The following is a 16,590-nucleotide window of genomic DNA, read 5'->3' on the forward strand; positions in this document are numbered from 1 at the left end:
CAGCAACATCTCAGATGAACCAAAACAGTATTTCATTCATATGTATTCCTTCAAACAGATTATCTGACCAGCATTGTTGATTTTATCCTGAAATAAAATTAATTTATGTTCTAGTCTAGGAATAAGGCTAGGAGAAAGGTGAGGGAGAAATAAAATTAGATCTCAATGAAATTTTTATCCCAGAAGATCTATAAGATTGATCAACTACACACAGTTGAGAGTTGACTGTAGGTGAGGTCCTGTCCTTTCTTTGTAAGTACATTATGTCTATAAAGTAAACAAGAGAATGCTGTGGATGGAACTGGCTTTAATGAATGGAAATCTGGACAACTTTAAAACAATGAGCACTACAGTATTTAATGAGAAACTTTCAGAGAGAACTCTAATTCAGTAGTTCCCAGGTGAGGTCTTCAGACCAGCAGCATGAGCATCACCCAAGAGCCTGTTAGAAATGCAGAGTCTCAGGCCCCACTTCAGTCTTTCAGGGGATGGGGCCCAACAATCTTTATCATAAGAAGGTCCACAAATGATTCCGATGCTGAAGTTTGAGAACTGCTGCTCCAGCTTATCACTTCTATGTTTCTAGGCTGACTTTAAAGCTGATCCCATCCTCTGGCTCCATGTTTTTACCTGTAATTTAGCCAAAATAAACTTATTTCAGAGTCCAAACGGAAGACAGATTTGCCTAACTTTAGGAGCCCCTGTGTTGGTGACCAGAATATTCTATACTGGTTAAGGAGGACTGGTAAACAGTTTTGAGATCTTGGAATGTAAGGTACTAATGAATTATTTTACTAATTATGTTTTCCATTTCAAATGTCTCTGATTCTATGATTATATAAGCTGATTAACTTACATAGTAGCAAAACAAAGTGACAAAAAAATTAGTTATGCTAATTTAATAACAAATTACAACTATGTGCCTTTTGATATGAAATCATAAAATTAAATATTCTTGGTATTTTCATTTACTTTTCTTTATTTTTCAGACTTATAAACTTGCAAGCATAGTGCATTTTAACAGAAGAGTTTTGCTATTTCTTGCCAATTTCAAATTATAACTTCCAGCCTTGTTAGTTTTTGCTGCATGTATTTTTCACCTGTGTTGTTTGGCGTGTACATATTTAAGATTGCTATGTTTTCTTGATGGTTTGGCCCTTTTATTTTTATTTTTTATTTCTAAATAAATTTTATGTATTTATTTTTGGCTGCGTTGGGTCTTCGTCACTGCACATGGGCTTTCTCTACTTGCGGTGAGCGGGGGCTACTCTTTGTTGTGGCACGCAGGCTTCTCATTGCAGTAGCTTCTCTTGTTGTGGAGCACGGGCCCTAGGTGTGCAGGCTTCAGTAGTTGTGGCATGAGGGCTCAGTAGTTGTGGCTCATGGGATCTAGAGTGCAGGCTTAGTTGTGGCACAGGGGCTTAGTTGCTCCACGGCATGTGGGATCTTCCCAGACGAGGGCTCAAACCCGTGTCCCCTGCATTGGCAGGAGAATTCTTAACCACTGTGCGACCAGGGAAGTCCTGGCTCTTTTAAATTAATATTTTCATGATACATCTTTTTCTTCCTTTTACTACTTTCTTTTTTCCCCTGTGATGAGAACTTTTAAAGATTTGTTAGGATCTTTCTTCTATGTTCTACTTTCCTTTATCATTATATTTGAAATGAATTTCTTATAGACAGAATATTGTTAGGTTATGTTTCTTAATGTACTCTGCCAATCTCTGGTTTTTAACTGATATGTTTAGACCATTCACATATAATGTAATTATTGATATGTTTCTGCCATTTTATTTTTTGTTTCTGTTCTCTCCATTTTTTGCTTTCTCTCTTTTCTTTTTTCTTGCCTTCCTATGAGTTATTTGAACACATTTTAAACATTACATCTCAATTTATCTATAGTAGTTTTTACTATGTTTCTTAATAAAACAGTAGCAGTAACTTCTAGCAATGGTTCTAGGTATTATGTTTCACATCTATAATTTATCACAATCTACTGATGGCATCATTTTACAAGTTTGAGTAAAGTGTGGAAACTTTACCTCCCTTTATATCCCTTTGCTCGTCCCCACTTACAGCATAGTTGTCTTAAACATTCTTCTACATATATTTTGGACCACATCAGATAGTGTTATAATTTTTGCTTCAAACATCAGACATAATTTACCTTATAGTTTTCTTTTTGTCTCCTTGATGTTCTAAGATTCCTTCTTTAATTTCCTTTTATTTGAGAATGTCTTGGTTTCTCCTTCATTCCTGAAGGATATTTCCTCCACATAGGAGATTCTGGGCTGACAATTCTTTTCTTTTGCCACTTGAAACATGTGCCTCTGCCTTGTGACTCTCCCTCAGTTCTTTCCATCTCCTCTCTAATGAGCCCCAGGTATTATAAATCAATTTCATTTATGTGAGGACTTCTCCCTTCAGTCTGTTAACCCACTCCAGTTGTTGTTGTGTACTCCTGGTGCACAGCTTTCATCCTGGGATCTTTGTTCATAACCATCATGAGAATTCCCTTCTCATTTCTCCTGTTGGCTCTCCATTTCTTGTATTTCTTATTTTTATTATTTCTCAGATTGCTGCAGGAAGAATTTGTTTTGGAACTTCGAATTTCTGAAGATTTTTTTTCCTACACTTGCACTCAGGTGGTGACTAGTCTGGATATAAAATTTCAGGTTTCCTAAGAATTTTGAAGGCATTGTTCTGTGCCTTTATCATTTGTATGTGACTTTGTTTGGATTTTAGGGGGGGGTTGTTTATTTGTTTATTGTATGTTTTCACCTTCTCTGGCTTCTCTGGTGCTCTGAATGTGACGATGTGCCTTGTCAGTCTATTTTCATCTGCAATGCTGACCCTCAATGTGCCCTTTCAGTTTGGGAATTAATGTCCTTCAACCGTGAAAAATTTTCAATTATTTCTTTGCTTTCCTCTTTGTTTTTTTCTGTACTTTTTCTGAAATTCTGTTTATTTGAATGTTGGTCTCTATAAACCAATCCAGGTTCTTTTTTTTTTTTTTTTTTTTTTTTTTTGGTGGTACGCGGGCCTCTCACTGTTGCGGCCTCTCCCATTGCGGGGCACAGGCTCCGGATGCGCAGGCTCAGCAGCCATGGCTCACGGGCCCAGCCGCTCCGCGGCATGTGGGATCTTCCCGGACCGAGGCACGAACCCGTGTCCCCTGCATCGGCAGGCGGATTCTCAACCACTGCGCCACCAGGGAAGCCCCAGGTTCTTTTAAAAAATCTTTTTACCCTAAATTCTAGGAGATAACCTCAACTTTCTTTTCCAACTTCTATTGAGTTTTTCTGCTATCTTATTACATCCTATTTTTAATTTCCAAGAGTCTTTGTCAGCTTGTTTTTTCTCATTTGTGTTTCGTGGATACAATTTGTTCTTACCTCTAGAGGATTTTTTGAAAGTTGGGTTTATTGAGATGTTTACATGAAAAAAAAATAAAAATTTATACTATTAGAGTTTTGACAGGTAACTACTACCATAATCAAGATATAAGAAGTTCTTTGGGGACTTTGACCATCACAGATGTTAGTAATTTTAGGAGTGTGTGTGTGTGTGTGTTTTCCTCTGCCCACATTTGTGCCTGGTGTTTCCCATCCCAAGGACTCTGTTTTAGATTTTCCATACAATAAAACTACAGTTTTTTACTGAAACGGGGAAGGGGATCTAGGACTCTTAACTGTGTCTTAAATGGATATTCATTCATTGTACTTGTTCTTAAGCCCACCTTTATCCCACTTTTTGAGGTCCTCAGTATTGCCAATTTCTGAACCTTTGGGGGATTCTGCTTTTCACCTTTCCTCACTGATGCTTTAGGATTTTGCTTTCTCACATCTGCTAAGTCATTTATCACTTACGCTTTGCAGTTTCCAAAATGTTGTTGCCATTGCCTCATCTTCTATTCTTTGCCCTTATGGGGTTTATGCCTTTAAAATCTTTACTGTCATTGTAATAGGGTTTCAGGGAAAGGTAAAAGTAATTGCATGTGTTCAGTCCATTATCTTTAACTAAAAGTCCCCCTTTCTTTCAAAAACAAAACAAACAAACAAAAGAGCTTACCTTGTGGACAAGACCCTTTATGATCTAGCTTCTGCCTATCTCTCCAGCCTCATTTCTCACTCTGCTGCAGCACACCCCCAGCCTAAGCTCTAGTCACATGCATCTACTTAACAGATTGCCAAACAAATCATGTTGCTTCATGCCTTTCAGTTCTACACATGCTATTTTCTCAATGTGCTATTTGCCCTAGAAGGGCAAATCTCCTCAGTGGAGATTTGCTGACTTGCATGGGTGCCCCTCTGTCAGAGTGCTTATTGTATTACTGCAATTATTTATTTACTTTTTTAAACGTCTCATCCTAGAGGTTTCATAACCGGGGCGCACAAGTGGATGGGCTGCCCCTGAATTAGCCGCAAGAAATCGTAAAATACCCTGAAATTGATTGCAGAATTTCCTGTGTTTGTGTATATTTTTGGAAAATTCTCTAAGACAGATTTTTTTTTTTTTACCAAGAATGTGTATCAGAAAAGCCTGTGGGCAGGGGCGGGGAGGGAGAGGGATAGACTGGGAGTTTGGGGTTGGTAGATACAAACTATTACAGTTAGAATGGATAAACCACAAGGTCCTAATGTGTAGCACAGGGAACTATACTCAATATCCTGTGATAAACCATAATGGAAAAGAATATTAATAAAGAATGTCTCTATGTGTGTAACTGAGTCAGTTTGCTGCACAGCAGAGATTGCCACCACATGATAAACTGTACTTCAATTAAAATTTTTTTTAATGATATAAATACCTGTGGGGCTTTTAAAAAATATAATTGCTTTGGGCTTTTTTCCTGATACCTGCTGAGTTATAGTCTGAAATTAGGGCCCAGAAAGATGTATTTTCAAAAAGCTTCCTAAATGATTCTTTAGAACAGGATCTCTGTCTGTCATCTACATTAACTTCAGGGCCTGGCATATAATGAATGCTCAGTAAGTGTTTAAAACAAGAATGAGGGAGAAACTTGGGTTTAAGGACATGACCTGAAATAAATTTGCTATGTGAAACCTGAGTGCAAGTGGGAAAGTCACTAATATCCTCTGTTACATAAATGAAGTCACAGCATTTGCTTTCTGCCCTTTGTGATATAATTGGAGGAACCAAAGAATGTGGCTTATATTTTTCAAAAATGGAAGAAAGCTTTGGAGAGCTAGCTGCACAATGAAAGAAAAATTTAAAGGTTGGGCATAAAACAAGTCAGATATATATAGTCTGATTTTGGTTCCCCTGGCTGCTTATGGTTGTATATGACCCAGTGATTTGCTTCCAAAAATTTAGGCTTCCGTGCATTTGAATCTCAAGATACCACTACTATTAGACTTGATTTCATAAACTTTAATAATATATGGCTAGTGATATGGAAAATGGGGAGATTGACATGTTGTGTTGGCAAAAAGTACATGCCATATTATTGTAACTGGTTGCAACTTAAGAATGAGAACAGAAAGAACTTTACTGGAATCCTCTGCCTTGTGCTTCCTCTATGTTTAAGGCTTTTAAAAAATGTATAACTTAGAACTACATTCACTCAGAGATATTGCAGGTTTGGTTTCAGACCACCGTAATAAAGCAAGTCACACAAATTTTTTGGTTTCCCATTGCATAAAAGTTATGTTTATACTATATGTAGTTTAGTATATGTAGTTTATTAGGTGTGCAGTAGCATTATGTTTAAAAAATGTACATACCTTAATTTAAAAATACTTTATTGCTAAAAATTGCTAGCCATCATCTGAGCCTTCAACAAGTCGTAATCTTTTTGCTGGTGGAAGGTCTTGCCTCAGTGTCGATGGCTGCTGACTGATCAGGGTGGTGGTTGCTGAAGTTGGGGTGGCTATGGCAGTTTCTTAAAATAAGACAGCAGTGAAGTTTGCTGCATCAATTGAGTCTTCCTTTCACAAATGATTTCTCTGTAGCATGCAGTGCTGTTTGATAGCACTTTACCCACTGCAGAACTTCTTTCAAAATTGGAGTCAATCCTCTTAAACCCTGCCGCTGCTTTATCAACTGAGTTTGGCAATATTCTATATAAATTCTTACCCGTCATTTCAACAGTTTTCATAGCATCTTCACCAGGAGTAGATTCCATCTCAAGAATCCATCTTCTTTGCTTATCCAGAAAAAGCAGCTCCTCATCTGTTAAAGTTTTATCATGAAATTGCAGCAATTCAGTTACATCTTCCAGCTCCACTTCTAATTCCAGTCCTCTTGCTGTTTCTACCACATCTGTAGTTACTTCCTCCACTGAAGTCTTGAACCCCTCAAAGTCATCCATTAGGGTTGGAATCAACTCTAACAAAATCCTGTTAAAGTTGATATTTTGACCTTTTCCCATGAGTCACAAATGTTTGTAATAACATCTAGAATGTTGCATCTGTTCCAGAAGTTTTTCAATTTACTCTGCTATAGCCTTACAAAATATATTCCGTAAGTAATAAGACTTGAAAGTCAAAATTACTCCTTGATCCATGGGCTGAAGAATGGATGCTCTGTTAGCAGGCATAAAAACAACATGAATCTCATTGTACATCTTCATTGGAGCTCTTGGGTGACCAGGTGCACTGTGAATGAGCAGTAATATTTTGCAGGGAATCTTTTTTTCTGAGCAGTAGGTCTCAACAGTGGGCTTAAAATCTTCAGTAAACCATATTGTAAACACATATGCTTTCATCAGGCTTTGTTGTTTCATTTACAGAGTTCAAGTAGAGTTGATTTAGCATAGTTCTTAAGGGCCCTAGGATTTGGGGAATGGTAAGTGATCACTGGCTTCAACTTAAAGTTATTAGCCACATTAACCCCTAAGAAGAGAGTCAGACTGTCTGTCCTTTGAAGCTTTGAAGCCAAGCTTTGACTTCTCTCTTAGCTATGGAAGTCCCAGGTGGCATCTTCTTCCAACAGAAGGCCATTTCATCTCCATTGAAAATCTGTTGTTCAGTGTAGCCACCTTCATTCATTATCTTAGCTAGATCTTCTGGATAACTTGCTACAGCTTCTACATCAGCACATGCTGTTTCACTTTGTACTTTTATGTTACAGAGATGGCTTCTTAAACCTCATGAGTTAACCTCTGTCAGCTTCAAACTTTTCTTCTGCAGCTTCCTTACCTCTCTCAACCTTTATTAAAGAGAGTTAGGGCCTTGCTCTGGAATAGGTTTTGGCTTAAGGGAATGTTGTGGCTAGTTTGATCTTCTATCCAGATCACTAAAACTTTCACCATGTCGGCAGTGAGGCTTTTTCACTTTACCATTCGTGTGTTCATTGGAATGGCACTATTAATTTCCTTCAAGAACTTTTCCTTTGCATTCACAACTTGCCTAACTGGTGCAAGAGGCCTAGCTTTCAGCCTTCTTGCTTTTGACATGCCTTCCTCACTACGCTTAATCATTTCTAGCTTTTGACTTAAAAGGAGAGACTTGCCACTGTTCCTTTCACTTAAATACTTAGAGGCCATGGTAGAGTTATTCACTGACCTAATTTCAATATTGTTGTGTCTTAGGGAATAGCGAGATCCGAGGAGAGGGAGTGAGTGGGGAGTAGCCAGTCAGTGGAGCAGTCAGAACACACACATTTATCAATTAAGTTCACCATCTTATGTGGACAAGGTTCATGGTGCTCAAAAACAACTACAGGGCTTCCCTGGTGGCACAGTGGTTGAGAATCCGCCTGCCGATGCAGGGGACGCGGGTTCGTGCCCCGGCCCGGGAGGATCCCACGTGCCGCGGAACGGCTGGGCCCGTGAGCCATGGCCGCTGAGCCTGTGCGTCCGGAGCCTGCGCTCCGCAACGGGAGAGGCCACAACAGTGAGAGGCCCGCGTACCACAAAAACAAAAACAAACAAACAAAAACCAACTACAGTAGTAACATCAAAGATCTCTGATCACAAATCATTATAACAAATATAATAATGGAGAAATTTGAAATATTGTGAGAATGACCAAAATGTGACACAGACATGAAGTGAACAAATGCTGTTGGAAAAATGGTGCCAATAGACTTACTTGATGCAGAGTTGCCACAAACTTTCAATTTGTTAAAAAAAAAACAAAAAAACACAATATCTGTGAAGTGCAGTAAAATGAGGTATGCCCACATGTCCTTTGCTTTACTTGTAAGCCTCTTTTACATAGCACAGAGCTGTTGTATTTTTATGTGTGTTAAGGAAAGGATCAGGCTTGTTTGCTTTTTGTATTTTCCATTTATTATTTTTATTTTTTGTCTAGGTATTTAAGAGATTATGGCATCTGAAACTCACAATGTTAAAAAACGCAACTTTTGTAATAATATTGAAGATCATTTCATTGATGTTCCTAGAAAAAGGATCTCTAATTTCACTAATAAGAACATGAAGGAGGTAAGTAGTAAGTCCATGGTTTCTAGGAATAGATAAGACAGTATCTCAGTCTGTTTGGGCTGCTACACAAACAGAATACCGTAGACTGTGTGGCTCATAAACAACAGAAATTTATTTCTCACAGTTTTGGAGGCTGAGAAGTCCAAGATCAAGGCTCTAGCAGAGTTGGTATCCAGTGAGGGCCCACTTCCTGGTTCATAGATAGCTTTTCTCTACTTCCTCACATGATAGAAGGGGAGAGAGAGATTTCTCGGGCTCTCTATTATAAAAACACTAATCTTATTCATGGGGTTTTACTTTTATGACCTAATCACCTCCTGAAAGCCTTACTTCCTAATACCGTCACTCTGGGGGTTAGGATTTCCACAGAGGAATTTTGGGGAGACACAGTCTTTCAGTTTGACACAATTTAAACTGCTAAGTCTATGGATACTTCTGGTTAAAGTGTTTAAACAATGGGAGGGTGACAGTTCTGCTCAATCTGCCAAAATTGAGTAGAATTAATAAAATAATTGAAATTTGTATTCCAAAAGCTCTGAAAACTTTTTGGCAGTATATTGTTTTTATATAGTATAATTTGAATATTTTAGTTTAATTTTAGAGGAATCACAGAGATGCTTTTTGTTCACCATTGCAGGGCTCATTAGCACTGATATAATTTCTTAAAATCATATTAAAATTCAACTCATTTATTTAGAACTCTGTATATATAATATATGACTAGTAGCGTGGAAACTAGCCAGATGGGTATGTTGCGTTGTTAAAAATACCTATATACAATGTTGTTGTAACTAATGATTGAGGGTACAGCATCAGTACAGTAAAAGCTTTAATCTGAAAAATTTAATAGTTCAATTTCAGACTTGTTGACATTAATCACAAAGTTTACATAGCTTTGTTAAGGAACTTAAGTATGCTGCAACTATCTACTTTTATTTTTCAGGTTAAGAAATCTCCAAAACAGTTGGCTGCTTACATAACTAGGTAAGAGCTTCTTTAAAGTTTGTGGGAAACAGCAAATATTGAAAGCTGGGTAAGAGTGAAAATGGGGGGGGGGAAGTATTGTCTTTTAGTATAATAATATTAATTTATTGTCGAACAACTCCTTTATGCCAGGTACTGTGCTAAACATATCAATATTAGATAGGTATCATTACCCCAAACAGTTGATGAGTAAAACTAAAGACTTGTGATTTCTTTAGGATTGTACATCCAGAAGGTGGTAGAAACGACATTTACTCTCAGATCTGCTGAACTCCAAAGGCGCTTTCTACTAAACCACTGGTTCTCAAAGTGTGTGATCTATGGACCCTGGAGGTCCCAAAGGCCTTTCGAGGACTTTGGGGGGTCAAAACTATCTTCATAACAATACTAAGACATTATTTACCTTCTTCATTTCCACTCTCTTACAAGTGTACAGTAGAGTTTTCCAGCGGCTACATGATACTTGATATCACAATATATGGAATGCAGAAGCAGATATGAGGATCCAGCTGTCTTCTGTTAAACCAGATATTAGAGATTTTGCACAAATGCAAAACAGTGCCATTCTTCTCACTATATTTTTTGTTCGTTTGTTTTGGAGAATAAAGGATTTTTAAAAAAATATTCTATGTAGTATGTAATGACTTTATCTTTATCTTTTTCTTTTTTTGGCTGTGCTGTGAGGCATGTGGGATCTTAGATCCCCGACCAGGGATTGAACCCATGCCCTCAGCAGTGGAAGTGTGGAGTCCTAACCACTGGACCACCAGGGAATTCCCCCGAGTTTATCCTCTTTAAAATTAATTAACAAATTTTCTGTTTTAGTTTCTGATTCATCAAATATCAGTAGATATTGCCCACATAAAAAAAAAAAATCTTTTGAGATCTCAGTAATTTTTAAGATTGCAAACCATTTGGAGGTCAAAACATTTGAGAACCACTATACTAAACCATGAGATGTGCTCAGTAGTATTTTATCTTATTCAAACAAATTAAATGTACTTCAGCTTAATGGAAATAAGTGTTCTCTTTTATTTTATATTAAAATATATATTCAGACTTGCCTGATTCAAATTAAAATATTCACAATTGCTCACTTATTGTGTCACTTTGTTAGAAAAAGATTAGGTGACTAGAAATTTTCATACTTCCTGAATGCCCTGTAATATTTCATTTTAAAAGTATATAGTTAAAGAAAACAAAACCAAAAAAAGTATCTAGTTATTATGCCTCTTCTTTTTTTTTTTTCCCCTTTTGGTATAAAGTACCATCCTTTTCGTTGTTTTCCAGATGGTTTGTAATTTCCCTTTTATTTTCCTCTTCAATCTAAGAGTTAAGATTTTTAAAAATTATTCTTCTTACTTCTAATTTTAGTGGATTGTGATCACACAATGTGGCCTACTAAATCTTTCTCTTTAAAAACTTTTAAAGGTTTTCATATGATTCTTTTTCATTTAAGAAAATCAATTCTTTTTACAGAACAGTTGGACAAGCTGTGAAAAGCCCAGATAAACTACGTAAGGTGATCTATCACAGAAAGAAACTTCATCATCCTTTTCAAAATCCTTGCTACAGAAAAAAGCAGTCCCCCAATAGCGGGGGCTGTGACATGGCAAATAAAGAGAATGAGCTGGCTTGTGCAGGCCGCCTCCCTGAGCAAGTGCGGCAGGGTAGTCGACCATATCTAGTTAGCCCCAGTGATTCTGGTTCTTCACAGACAGAAAGCCCATCATCAAAATATAGTGGGTTTTTTTCTGAGGTAAGTCATTTATATAAGTTTAACTTTATTCCTGTTTTAATACTGGCTTTTTCCTTTGCCATAGTCTACTAGCAAAATAGTTCACTGCTGATTGAATTCAGACTATTTGAGAGACTGTAACTCCCTGAGACAATTTTCTAGATTAACTAAATTTGAATCAGTTGTTTATTCCATTTTTCCAAGTTAGTGATATCTGAGTTGGAATGAAATGATTAACAAGCTGCTGTAAATATCCAGAATGGAAAGTTGGCCAGTAGAGACTTAAAGAAAAGGAAAAGAAGAAATCTTGCCTAACAATTAGACCATGAAAGCCAGTTATCCAGGCACATTTTTCTGGGCTCTCAAAATTGCCATTGGCAAGTTTTTTAAGGCAAACCTGCTTAGTTTTGCTGTCCTTCTGGCTCAGGCAAAGTTAGTTGTTTGAACAGGTTCACGTGAATTGTTTTGGGTGATAGAAATGTTCTAAAACTGGACTATGATGATGGTTGCACAACTCCATAAGTTTATAAAAAATCATTGAATTACATATTTTAAATATGTGTGAGTTTTATGGTATGTAAATTATATCTCAGGAAAACCATTTTTTAATGGTTATTTGAAAGAATGGTTTGTTAAAATTCATAAACACGATGAGTTTACAATAGTAATTATTACATGTTTATTGTATATGTTATAGAAAATAAATCCAAAGGAAAAAATTATCGGTAATTTCAACATTTGTACATAACAGTATTAAATTTTTGATGTGTCTTTTTTCTCCATATTATATTGTTTGATAATTTGATTTTTGTGTTTAATAAATTTGAATATTTTTTCATGTAATTAAATAACACTTATACAGTTTTTTCCCTTCCAGTTTTATTGAGATATAGTTGACATACAGCATTTTAAAAGTTTAAGGTATACACATAATGATTTGACTTAACTACATCATGAAATGATTACCACATTAAATTTAGTGAACATCCATCATATATAGATACAAAAATTTAAAAATGGAAAAAAATTTTTTCCTTGTGGTAAGAACTCTTAGGATTTACTCTCTTAACAGCTTTTATATATAAAATACAGCAGTGTTAATTACATTTACCAAGTTGTACATTACATCCCTAGTGCTTATTTATCTTATAGCTAGAAGTTTGTACCTTTTGACTGTCTTCCTCCAGTTTCCCCTCAGCCACACCCCGCCTCTGGTAACCACAAATCTGATCTCTTTTTTTGTGAGTTTATTTATTTGTTTGTTTTGATGTATAATAGACCTACAACACTATGTTAGTTTCTGGTGCACAGTGTAGTGATTTGATATTTCTGTACATTTCAAAATGATCACCATAATAAGTCTAGTTACCATCTGTCACCATACAAAGATATTATATAATTAATGGATACATAACATTACATTGCTTAAATTTACCTTAATTTCTTTAACTCTGACTTGGTAAACTTAGTATTGTTTCTATCTGGCATGACAGTTTGAAAAGCATTTTCTGTGGCATACAAGCAAAAAAAGAATATTTTTATATTTAAATGGTCATAAGTATGTAGATGAATGAAAATGAGCATCATATGCAGGATAATAATTACAAGTAAATAATACAAAAGAAAGGTAGAAAACAAAGTGTTATTAACTAAAACCATAACAAAATGATGCAAAGATTCCAGTTGCCAGTGGAAGTGTTACTGTGTAAATAAGATCCCGGGGGAGTTCCCTGGTGGTCCAGTGGTTAGGACTTGGCGCTTTTACTGACGTGGGACTAGGTTCGATCGCTGGTCAGGGAACTAAGATCCCGAAAGCTGCTCAGGGAGGCCAAAAGGAAAGATCCTGGAGTAATAGAAAGTTAGTAATGCTAGGAGAGATGAAGGAAGTGTGTATGGTATCTGTGAGAAAAGAGGGAGCAAGGAGAATTTAATAGTGAATTTTGTGAACCCTGGAGAATAGGATACCTACAGGTACCTAAACCTTAGTGTTAAAGAGGATCACTGTCATACTAAGTCATTCACAAATATTTATTGATGGCTCCCTGCTGTACAGTACATTCAGCAGGCTCTGAGAAATGGATTGGTGGGTGAAAAACAGACACTACTCCTACTTTTATGTAGTTATAGAAGTGATGAGGCCGACACAGATCAGAAAATCGAAGAAACTACATACCCTGAAGGAAAAGAACATGTGACTATGTAGTCCAGAAATCTGGCCTAGATTGGGACCTAGGTTGGTTCTTCAGTTGAACTGAGGGAATAAACATTCTCAGTGAAAATGCCTTAAAGCTGCAGTTTCACATTTGTATTTGTGCCGCAGTGTGGCATTTTTTCAAGGGCTTCCTTTAACCTTGCTCCCATTTCACTACTTTTCACAAACCTGCATTAACCTCACACTTAACTAATGGGTTTATTGATTGTTCTTTTGTTGTTTCAGATGTTTTTTTCCTGATTGACTAGTGCCTGCTCTAAACACCTAAATTTAAAAGTGATGCTATATTATTTTGTCAAAGTTCAAATATACATAACCTTTTCACCCGACAGTTGCACTCCTAGGTATATACCCAGAGAATTGAAAACATAAGTCCACACAGATATTTATGAAAAGATGCTTATAACATTTTATAATAGCCAAAAGTGGAAACAATCCAAATGTCCATCAACGGACTATGGGTAAATAAAGTGTCATATTCCATACAATAGAATATTATTTGATCATTAAAAAGGAGTAAAACACCAATATATGCTACGCTGTATATAAATCTTGATCTTTCACACATCATGCTATGTGAAAGAAGCCACACACAAAAAAAGGCCACATATTGTATGATTCAATTTATGTGAACCGCCCAAATTAGGTAAAGTCACAGGGACAGAAAGTAGATAAGTCGTTGTGAGGAGCTGGAGAGAGGGGAGAATGGAGTCCAGGGTTTCTTTTGGGAGTGACGAAAAGGTTCTAAAATTCATTATGGTGGTGCTTGCACAACTCTGTGAATGTATATACTAAAAATTACTGAATTGTACATTCAAAATGGGTATGTGAATTATATCTTAATCTGTTATTGAAAAAAATTGGATCTAGCTGTTCCAGTTCTAAAATTCCTACAGAAGGTTTTGTACAAGTGCACGTATTTATATACATAAGGATGTTTATTGATGCACAGTTTTAATGGGGAAAACCAGAATCAATCTAAAATTATGGTACATAAAGACTGGAGAATATGTAATTGTTTTTTAAAAATGAGACTGATCTATATTTTGACATTGAAAAATCTTCATAATGTGTGTGAAAAAACAAGGTTTTCAAAAATGTAGATATTCAAATATTTTAATTTTATATGTACCTAATTTGTCTTTGTTTAGAAAGTGGTTTGAAAGATACTTACCAGTCTGTTAACTGTGATTACTCCTGAGGAATGTTAGTTGTTTTTGTGGGCAAGTAGAGAATATTCACTTTTTATTTTATAAAGTTTTATGCTACTCGAACTTTTTACAACAGGAATATATTACCTTAATTATACAGAAAAAAATGAATGAATTTAAATACTTGTGACAAAACTCAATTTCTGTGGTTCCCTACTCATTCTATTCAGTTGGTAATGATTAGCCTATATGTTTACCTTTTTATTTAATACACATTATATATTAAATCCTAGGTTTGTAGGTGAATAAAAATAATTTATTCTATGAACTATTGAGATTTAAAAGGAAAAATGGTAGCAAATAAGAAAAAGTATTGATAAAAAATAAACAGGTCCTAAATTTATTCAAATCATTTGTTTACTGTGTTCACTGCAGTATTCCTTTTTGTGGGCCAGTAAAAGGAATCATCTTTGCCTAATTTTAAAATATGTCTACCAGAATAATTTAATTGAGAAAAATGGTTTCATATCATATCTCAATGTGCTTTTTAACAAATTAGATTCCTGCCTTTCAGGTTTCTCAGGACCATGAAACAATGGCACAGGTTTTGTTCAGCAGGAATTTGAGATTGAATGTAGCTTTAACTTTCTGGAGAAAGAGAAGTATAAGTGAACTTGTAGCTTATTTGGTGAGGTAAGTGTGACCCTTTATGGTTTTGTTCAGTAAAAGTAATTTCCAATGTATTATGTAGAAGTGCCTCTTCTATTTTATGTTATACTGGCTAAAATTTTGAACTTCCTATGTTTAGCTTCAGTAGTAGCAGTATGGTTTAAATTACATTTATCTTCAGTCTAAGAGTAACCAAAATACAGAAAACCATCTGTTTTATCAGATTGAACAAAGCTGTTACCTTCTCTGATTAAGATTCTTATCTATAAAACTGAGAGATACCATTATGGGAAAACCAACCTTTTAAAAATCCCCTTTGAGTGAAAATTTTAACCATTACCTTCCTTACTGTATTTAAGTCTCCTCAGATGTTACCTTGGTGAGGCCTTCCTTGACTACCTATTTAAAAATATGTATTTCTTCACTCCCTATACTTCTTTCCCATTTTATTTTTCTCCATAGCCCTTACCACCATCAACATACTTTATATATTTCACTTGTTTATTGTCTGTCCCTGCCCCCTCCACCTCTTCCCACACTCACACACAAATTGAAATAAAAGCCCCATTTCTTTGTTCACTGCTGTATCCCTAACAACTGACTCATCATAGACACTCAGATTATTTGTTGAATGAGTACATTTCTCAAAAGCAGTGTGAAGGTTATAATATGAAAATAAGGAAATCAGCTATCTAAGTAATTTTGTTCCCACAGGATAGAAGACCTTGGAGTTGTGGTGGATTGCCTTCCTGTGCTCACCAATAGGTATAAAGAATATTTTTCAGAAAAAAAGTACATTTAAAGAAGGACAAATTAGGACCTGTTCATAATTTTATAACTTAGTATTTATTTACTTTAGTTTACAGGAGGAAAAACAATACATCTCACTTGGCTGCTGTGTAGACTTGTTGCCTCTAGTAAAGTCACTACTTAAAAGCAAATTTGAAGAGTAAGTGCTAATCTGAATCTCAATTCATTTTTCTCTTTCAACATCCTTGATTTTGTGCCTTATAAGTGCATAGTGGTAAACTGAGCTCCATGAGACATACATGGTTTCTGTTTTCCAGGAGCTTATAGTCCAATTAGGAAAAGAATATGGAATGACTAAAGAACAATTATAAAACTGTCTATAAACATGTTACATAAAATATAGTTTTGTGAAAGTAGTGAAATAAATTTTTTAAAAGGGAAAGATAAGTGTGTATGTGTTTTTTGAGGGGGTTAGAGTGTCATCTTTTCTAAAGGCTTCTTGGATGAAAACACTTGAATTTTGTAATGAAATGTCATTTCAGATATATAATAGTTGGTTTAAACTGGCTTCAAGCAGTCATAAAAAGGTGGTGGTCAGAACTATCATCCAAAACAGAAATTATAAATGATGGGTGAGTATACCTTTAAACTCATACTAATAAAGTTTCTTTGCAGG

The 16,590-nt window shown here is 35.7% G+C and overlaps 1 protein-coding gene across 1 annotated transcript in view; it reads left to right on the forward strand.

Annotated features, from left to right (window-relative positions):
• KATNBL1 (katanin regulatory subunit B1 like 1) overlaps positions 1-16,590 on the forward strand; it is a 54,082-nt gene that overhangs the window by 31,056 nt on the left and 6,436 nt on the right. Inside the window, exons 2-8 of the mRNA XM_059058620.2 lie at positions 8,280-8,410; positions 9,354-9,394; positions 10,874-11,153; positions 15,070-15,188; positions 15,879-15,929; positions 16,024-16,113; positions 16,457-16,546. Of these exons, the coding sequence (XP_058914603.1) occupies positions 8,294-8,410; positions 9,354-9,394; positions 10,874-11,153; positions 15,070-15,188; positions 15,879-15,929; positions 16,024-16,113; positions 16,457-16,546 (788 nt within the window). The 5' untranslated portion in view covers positions 8,280-8,293. The remainder of the gene's footprint in view (positions 1-8,279; positions 8,411-9,353; positions 9,395-10,873; positions 11,154-15,069; positions 15,189-15,878; positions 15,930-16,023; positions 16,114-16,456; positions 16,547-16,590) is intronic.

Source organism: Kogia breviceps, chromosome 3, assembly GCF_026419965.1.
Source record: "Kogia breviceps isolate mKogBre1 chromosome 3, mKogBre1 haplotype 1, whole genome shotgun sequence".
NCBI lineage: Eukaryota > Metazoa > Chordata > Mammalia > Artiodactyla > Physeteridae > Kogia > Kogia breviceps.